The 8,683-nt window shown below is 37.2% G+C and overlaps 1 protein-coding gene across 2 annotated transcripts in view; it reads left to right on the top strand.

The window, feature by feature from the left end:
- The window catches only part of bmal2 (basic helix-loop-helix ARNT like 2), a 14,868-nt gene extending 7,485 nt beyond the window's left edge, over positions 1 to 7,383 (top strand). For both annotated transcript variants that reach the window (XM_014005483.1, XM_014005485.1), the window contains exons 10-17: positions 1,646 to 1,889; positions 3,068 to 3,174; positions 3,275 to 3,425; positions 3,526 to 3,596; positions 3,776 to 3,887; positions 4,017 to 4,107; positions 4,727 to 4,826; positions 4,924 to 7,383. In XM_014005483.1, coding sequence (XP_013860937.1) covers positions 1,646 to 1,889; positions 3,068 to 3,174; positions 3,275 to 3,425; positions 3,526 to 3,596; positions 3,776 to 3,887; positions 4,017 to 4,107; positions 4,727 to 4,826; positions 4,924 to 5,081 — 1,034 coding nt within the window. In that variant the 3' untranslated portion in view covers positions 5,082 to 7,383. The remainder of the gene's footprint in view (positions 1 to 1,645; positions 1,890 to 3,067; positions 3,175 to 3,274; positions 3,426 to 3,525; positions 3,597 to 3,775; positions 3,888 to 4,016; positions 4,108 to 4,726; positions 4,827 to 4,923) is intronic.
- The last annotated feature ends 1,300 nt before the right edge of the window (positions 7,384 to 8,683 follow it).

Raw genomic sequence — 8,683 nt, 5'->3', positions numbered from 1 at the left:
AAAAAACTCGTAAATTTATGAGAAAAAAACTCAAGTTTTCAGGAATGGCTAAAGGGCGATTCCACCTGTTTTCACCTTGAGCATCTTTAATCCGCTCTAGCTTTAAAACTAAAACACATAGAGACTTCAAACCTGGACTAGATTATTCTACACTGATTGCAGAATGTTTAAAACCAAGTGTGTGATTTGTGGAACATACATTTGATGTGTGAAGCTTAAGGAAATGTGCTGATTTCAACTTTTTATGCATTTTATAAACAAGCATAGCCCGAAGGAGAGATGAGAGAAGAGTGACTGAATCAATCATCCAAAACGATCATGGAGCCTGTAGAGAAAAATAATTTTCACAATTCCATGTAGCCACGCAATTTCGCTGTCAATTTACCCAACTTGTGGTGACGTCCTGTTTCGTTAACCGGATATTTCAAAATAAAAGTCTATGAATATTTTGAAAAATGTTTTTCTTTTTCTGTTACACACATTGCAATGTTTGTGTCTATGAAAATGGCTATTTAAATAAAGTTTACTGACTTACTTATTGCTTCAGTCACTCGCACCAAACGCGTTTTGAGCGTCGGGGGAGTCAGGTTTACATGCAAAGTCTATGGTGGACCATGGACGCGTGGATCAGCAGCTCGTCAGTGCGCAGCTCCTTTAGTGAAACTCACTTATCTGATGAATTAATTATCTGGTAAGTGCTCTTGCTCTCAGTAAATAAAGCAAAGCCACTTTCTTTKTTTCATCTGCCATGCCAGGAGGCTCTGGACGCTATCAAGAGCAATTTTGAAGAGCGTCTGTCTTGACATCAAAGTGCACAAGAGTCCAACGTGAAGCATTTGTGTGTTTTTGTACGTTGGGTGTGAAGTTGATAGCAGCATAATTTCTCTCCATCGGGCCATGCTTGTTTAAAAATGCATAAAAAGTTCTGAAATCACCATATTTCCTTAAGCTTCACATATCAAATATATGTTCCACAAATCACACACTMGAGTTTAAACATTCTGCAATCAGTGTAGAATYATCTAGTCCAGGTTTGAAGTCTCTGTGTTTTAGTTTTTAAGCTAGAGCAGATTTAAAAATGCTCAAGGTAGTGAAAACAGGTGGAATCGCCCTTTAGCCATTCCTGAAAACTTCAGTTTTTTTCTCATAAATTTACGAGTTTTTTACTTGTAAATTTCTGACTTAACCATGTCAGAAAATATCTTGTTTAAATGTTGCAAATTTCTACATTTAATTATGGAAATTTCTGAGTTTTTTTCTCGCAAATTTGCAACTTTTCAAAATAAGAGAATTTCGTGTTTTTTTTTCTCAAATTTCTGAGATTAATCTCAGAAATTCTGAGGTTTTCTCAAGAGATTTGCTCCTCCTTTTTTTTTTTCATCGGCAAAGTGGCCCTAATACGCCGTCGTAGGTTTCTAAGGTTCTTCTTCTACATATTAAAAAAGTTGTTAAACATCTGAGTGGCGCACTACTGCTACTAGTGGTGAGAAAGTGTATTGCACTTTATTGATAATCAATGTGGTCCCACGGCCCTCTGCGGCCCAAAGTTGTTCTTTTGAGGCCCTCAAGGTGGCGCTCGCGGCCCATGGGTTAAGAATCTCTGATCTAATATGAGTTGGTTGGGGTTTTGTTTGTTTCTGATTAGAGTCACAGAAGTACTGCACAGTCCACTGCACGGGCTACATGCGCAGCTGGCCCACCAGTCAGATGGCATCGGAGGGGAAMGGGGACTCAGACAAGCAGGAGAGCTCCTCCTTCAGCTGCCTGGTGGCGGTGGGACGCGTTCACACCCACTCAGCTCCTCAAGTCAACGGAGAGGTCCGAATTAAACCCACGGAGTTCATCACTCGCTACACCATGGACGGCAAATTCACTTTTGTTGATCAAAGGTAGATCTGACTTTCAGTAGCAAGATGMGGGGGTTTGAATTGTGGAAGCTGGTAGAGTTTGGAAACGTGTCAGAAGAAGTGAGTAGCTTATGCCCCGTCCACACAGAAACATTTGTCCAAACAATATATTTATTTGTCATTTCAGGAAATGTTTTCATTCATACAAAAATGCAGAAAAACGACCCAAAATGTTGTAGCAACTATGCCAGCCCCAAGTGTGGCGCTGTAACGTTGCCAGGAGAAAGTGCACTAAAAACAGGAAACCCGCCTCATAAAACACTGTTTTTAAGTGGAAAAAAGGCTGAAATTCTTTAAAAAAAATGAATAAATAAATAAAACTTGTCATATTGATAAAACAATGTTCCTGTGTGGATGGGGAATTTGTTTGAAACTTTGCTGTTGTAAAAGGAAATGATGTAGCATCTAATGAAATACCAAAAATTCAGGTTATTTTATCTTGTAATACATTAATGTTAGCTAAAAGCTGATTGTAGTTATTTAGTAAAAGTTTTTGGATGCTCTCAAATTAGTCTTTTCAAATCTAAGGCTGGGCTTTTAGCTGTTGGTCCGTCATATTGACACGCTCTTCTGTTTTTAGATGCCTCATTTAAGTGTAACAGCATCCCTAAATCAATAAATAATTTCAAATTAACCCTACAATGGTGGACTGGTCCAGCAAGCTAGTGCTCAATCACTCAAATGTGGTGACAAGAGGGAGTAAGAAACCCCGGTATTCACATTTCAAAATAAAGTGCGAGCCAATTATGTTTTTAGTGGGCATATGATGTCTATTAACAGCTTGAAGCTTTTATTTTGAAGGTGACTCTTAGCTTTCCTGGTGGTGTTTAGCTGAAAGTTCCTGGCTTATTTTATCAGAAAGTTATAAACAGTTAGCAGTTAATAACCAGTGAAATTATCACTATTATATTGGATGTGTTTTTTTATGATGTACTATTGCTCAGCCCTAATAAAATCTGTTTTGTTCTTTGTTAGAATGTAAAACATTATCCACATTTGTATGTAAGCTTTCTAAAAATACATTTAACTTTTGAAAGTTTAACCAGCTGCCTTTAAAAAAAATTGCTGAAACTTAAAATAGTTTTGATTCTTTGAGCAACATGACGGAGAAAACAAAAATTTAATGGCATTATTATTAAAATGAATCCTCTTCTCCCCAGAGCAACAACCGTTCTAGGCTATCTTCCACAAGAATTGCTTGGGACTTCATGTTATGAGTACTTCCATCAAGATGACTTAATACATTTAGCTGATAAGCATCGAAAAGGTAAAAATCTTGCTTCAACTGTACTTACATTGAATTTTTGTCTGTCTTGTATTTTGCATTGTTTCTTCTAACTTTCTGTCTTTGCTTCTTTCTCTCTCAGTGCTGCGAAGTCGAGAGAAAATCGAGACAAACTGCTATAAATTCAAAACAAAACACGGCTCTTTTGTCACTCTGCAGAGTCAGTGGTTTAGTTTTGTAAACCCCTGGAACAAAGAAGTCGAGTACATAGTGTCGACTAACAGAGTTATATCGTGAGTATATATAGGTTTATGATTTAATAAGACATAGRGCATATATAAATATATATTGGGCTGAGCTTATATTTATTTTTCTTCCTCATTCCACGTCGAGGCACGAGAACAGTCGAACAGGACGATCAGGGAACAAGTCTGAGCAGTCGAGCGATTCCAAGACTTCAGAAGGTCAGCTGCTGTGTGCGTGCATGATATCTGTAACAATGCTGGATGCAAAATAGATCCGTAAAATCAATCAATAAATAAATATTTTGCGTYATGGCGGCGCAGTGATTTGAGTTATTTCCTCTCAGTGAGAAGGTTTCAGGTGTTGGAGTGGCACAACTATTTATCTTTTTTCTGTTAAGATGGAAAGAAGTCTCTTCCGGTCATCCCAGGCATCTCCTCTGCAGCTGGAACTCTGATCTATCCTGGAAACATAGGAACACAGATCGCTAACGAGCTGCTGGATTTCAACAAGTAAATAATAACAAAGTTATGATGATTATTGCAATTAGTCTTTTCATACATTCATATAAACAGAGCTGGGGTTTTTCTCACTCGTTAAAGATTCTGCAGTGTTGAACTGTTTTGTGTTGGTTTCTTTAGGCTCAACTCGTCACCCCCGAGCGGGAACGTCAGTCCCTTCAGTCTGCAACAGGAAAAGTCTCCCCAGACTCCGAATCAAAWCAACAACAGTGTAAGATCACCAAATCCACAGTATTTTTAAACATGGTTGTTTCTTTTTTCTATGATGAACTCAGYCTTTTCTTCTCATGATGTTCTTTCTGTCAGAACATCATGAATGTCTGTAAATTTCAATTTTACACAGGATTATAGCAAAAGCTAAGTCTGGCCTTTGACTGGGCTCAACTTGTTTATATTTGGAACGTGTGGTAAATGTGATTTAATGATCAAATATGAAAAATAATTGTATTAACTGACTAATTGGGCTGTAACCCTTAAAACATAATCCAGTTTGAATAAAATAATCATTTTAAGGCAGGAATATATCAGTTTGGCAAGTAATGGTTTTAATTTTTTAATGTGATCCTTTTTATTATGACAGAGTTATATAATAGTAAAAACACCCTTTCAGTGTCAAGCTTTAGGAGTTTTATTTCTTTAATAACATTTTGACTTGTGAACATTCACATGTTAATGAAGCTTTTTGACTTTCTAAAAGTACTTGAACATTAAAAACTATTATTTTTAATCACACAGGCAAACTGGTCGAACAAATTCATCTGAATCGATTCAAAAACCTCATTTATTTTTRATATTCGATCCATTATTAAATTGCATTCATAACACTGTAGGTGCCAAATGGAGAAACATCCGACATGGAGATTCCTGGGAAGTCCAGCTCAGACAGTGAGCCCCAAGGAGCTTCGTTCTCAGGKGGAGACACACTTCTGGGTACTCCATCAGATGCTGTTTATAGGCTGGCGCCACCTTTGTGTAATTACTCCTCTATTATAAACGCCTCACATTTGGTTTTGTTTRCTTACATCAGGGGATAATCCCCAGCTGGACTTGGATAGTGTCGTTGGACCAGGCCTCAACAGTCTTAGCAACGACGAAGCAGCCATGGCGGTGATCCTGAGCCTGCTGGAGACTGACGCAAACCTGGATGAAGCTGTAGACTTTGAAGAGATGCACTGGTCTCTGTAGAATTCCTTTTGACAGCTGATGAGAAACATTTGGGACCTCAGAATGCTAACTTCAGAAGGCAGCATTAAGAAAAAAAACCCATGTTAAATTATTTGTTTTTTGTTCAGACATAAGCTGTCGTGTTTTTATGAGATCAGGACTGGTGATGATGCGGGACACGGTTGTGCCTCTGAAGCCTTACAACCGTTTGTCTGTCCTGAAACGCTGTTCCTCTCTAAATGGTTCCGCCTCACAAGGTAGAAGAATCAACCGACCCAGACTATGATGAAGTAGGATTTATCTATTCTACCTTCACCTTTTATATAAGAGAAGAAAACTAAACAAGTCTGACTTGATCAGACAGTTATAATAACTTCWCTTGGTACTGTATGATTTAATTTTTAAAAAATTGTTTGTGAGACCACCCGGCCCATCTCTGCAACGCCTCAGGATCGAGTACACAACAGTAAACCACACTTCCGCAACCTCTTACCTTTGACAGTCAAACTCCATGATGTTGTCAGAGTTTTTTCTCATCAGTATCTGAACACGTTTCACTGTAYCCCACCTGTAAACCTCTTCTGTTGTGCACTGACCCAAACGAGCTGTAACAGTGTGGCGCTCAGGCCGTGTTGTGTCTTAAAAGGGACGGTTTGCGTAGAAAGTCCGTTACGTTATTGGCTCTGGCTTCGAACGTTTAACCGCACAAGACATATTTAGGAGGAAGCTGTTCAATAACTCCTATGGATTTATGAGCAAAAATAAGAAGTTCTGAAGATGAGACTCAAAGTGTGACAGAAGCGGTAGCTCAGGAAGTTTTATGTTTCCTACTTCCTGTACATTACTGGTTTGTCTTGTCACGAGTGTCGCCTGCTTGTTGTTACCGTTGCTTTATAGTTTTGCAGGTAAACCATTATTTTAGTGTTTTTTTTTTCTTTGTTTTTAATGTATAACGCAAAGACTCGTTTCCGTTTGTTAGATTTTTTTGTGTTTATTTAGGTGCGCATTACATCATCGTGTAATTAGGACATTGTGCTATGCAGAACTGTCATTCCACGAAACCTAAATTTAAAGTGTTTTAATTTTTTCTCTGTCATAGTTTGTGCATGACTCCTGAAGTTTTAAGAACCTTTTACTGACTTGTKTCGTTTCACTTTGAGTCCCCGTCGTCGTTGATCTCCGTGTAGTTCTGAAACGCACACTTTAGCTTTTAGACGTGGTGATGGGAAACATTACAATATCTGTTGGCGATCCACTGTTTTGTTGTTTTGACTTTTAAAATGTTACAGAAGCAACAGAAGCATGTAACTGTGCTCTCACCCCCCCAAAAGTTTTTTACTAAGTTAAACTTTTTATAATTTAACGTCAGATACTATATAGAAATATGGTGTGTCTCAGTCTGACTTTAAGAAAGTTGATGTTTTGTCTGTTTAAGCACTTTGTACTCATCCCCTTCTTTTTAAATAGTAGAAAACAGAATATCCTCCATAAAGTAATACTAAAATATAAATGAATTTATTGTACAATTAAGCAAACACATCAGTCGGTGTTGTTTTAAAATTTATTCTAGTTCCTGGGGTCTGAGCATATGTGACGTTCACCCTGTAAACTTTGTGTTGTGCACAGAGGGAGTTTATTGTCAGAAAATCMGTATTTTACCCTTGATAACTTTAATCCTGAGCATTACATGGGGTATTTTAAGTTTTGTGTTGGTATGTCGGGCCACGATTCAGTTGTTTCTTAAGGACTGTTCAGGGGTTTTCAGTAAAAACTCTTGTTTTGGGTTAAAAACAAATCTGTCGTGATTCATGAAGATTACTGTCTTTAAATGCTTGAATTCTGAGGAGCCAGTTGATGGAACAGCAGAACTCACAGAAACCCTCCTTTGTGTCCGAAGTGCCTTTGGACATTTCTGCTTGGACACCTGGTGGACCTGTGTGTTCCTTTCTTTTACGGAGGGCTAAAATGGATTAACTTGAAGCACTGATGGCTTACCGTGCTGATCATAAATGAGCCGAATTTCTGTTCGGAGATGAAACGGAAGCTGAGCGCGCTTTCTTCACTTCTCACTACCTATAACCAAACCAGTAGAGCTGTGGAGTCGAACCAGAAATACAAGCTGGTCTTTTTTTTTCTTTTTCAAAGAGAAAATTTCTGTTTTTGTACGATTTTGTTTTTTTTTGTCGTCGTCGTGCTTCTTCTTCCATCTTTGCACTGTTTTAGCTGTAATCTCTCCAGAAAGCTAATATATTTCCCGACACATCAATGTTTATATTTTCCTTTTGTCCTGGTTTGAAATAAAAAAAATGTAGTTTTTGCAAAACAGGAAAGTTTGTATTATTTACACATCCATCTTTTTGTGTGATTTTTTGTCTTTAAATCTGATCTGATGAAAGATGGAAAATACTTAAATTTGTGTATTTAAACGAGTTTTTCTTACAGAAAGAACTACGCAAGGAGAGTTTTTAGATTAGAGTTCACCTTCAACGAATAGTTCAGGTAATATACAAAAAAAGTAAAAAAAAAAATTGAAAGTAATGGTAGAAGTGTCCTGATTCATTCACATTTTACGTATAYGGATAAGAATAAATGACGTGAGAAATGTTATATTTACAAGACAAGTAGAATTTGGTGCTTCATGTATGTTACTGAAGACATCTTTGAAAAGAATTGCTGCTTTGAATCGTTGGGTAAACACACCACAGATCCAAAGTTTAAGATAAAATTTACTTTTACGATATTTAGAAACATTGTTTTGTACAATTTTAGAAGGAAAAAATAGGATTTTACATACCAAAGTTCATTTGGTTTCTCATTGATTCTCTTATCGATTAATGTCTCCTGATGTTCATCGAACTGTGCAGCACCCTCTGCACCCTRGCTTCCAGCAGTCGAGGTAAAACTGTGAGGTAGCAGGTAATAAACAGCCATGCTTATGGTTTGGGTTTGTTTTTTTCACAGCAATCTGTGAAAATTGAAATCTTCAGAAGAAACAAATCAGACTTAAAATTGTTTGGTCACTTTATCTTTGCTCTCAAGTCATGGCCTCAAACAAACACCTGTAACCTCTGCAGGTTGGAGATGAGTTGACCTCAATTCTCTTAATTCTCAATTAAAGAGTCACGTCACTCCAAGTACCTTTTAATTCACTCCAAATGTTTTTATTTTGTTCTTTGGATATTTATCCCAAATGATCCCATATGATCACTGATTCATGAGTTTAATTTCTGTAAGTGAGTTAGCTGAGGAGTCTGAACAGATACACTGAGGTTTAAGAAATGAAAATACTCAACAAGCAAGACTAAATCTGTCAATAAGAAAATTGATCCTAGAAACCGAAGAAACATTTCTTTTACCAGGTGGGATAAAAACATTTTTTTCATTTGAAAAGTGACACAAACGTGGTTCATTCGGCTGCAAAAATTTTGAATTTGCGGGATGTTTTGAAAAGATGCTGAGGTGAAACCAGTCAAAACAGTTATATAAACTGAAATTAACCAGATAAGATAGCATTTTTAAAAATAAAATTTAACCAATTAAACTAGTACAGGTGTGCTGTACTAGTMTGTTTTTAACTTACCATTATCTTTTTCCACTGCCGATCTTTTCATTTGCTTTTTTAC

Source organism: Austrofundulus limnaeus, unplaced genomic scaffold, assembly GCF_001266775.1.
Source record: "Austrofundulus limnaeus strain Quisiro unplaced genomic scaffold, Austrofundulus_limnaeus-1.0 Scaffold31, whole genome shotgun sequence".
Taxonomy (NCBI): Eukaryota; Metazoa; Chordata; class Actinopteri; order Cyprinodontiformes; family Rivulidae; genus Austrofundulus; species Austrofundulus limnaeus.
Note: the sequence above shows the minus strand (reverse complement) of the source record. Positions and strands in the feature narration are given on the sequence as shown.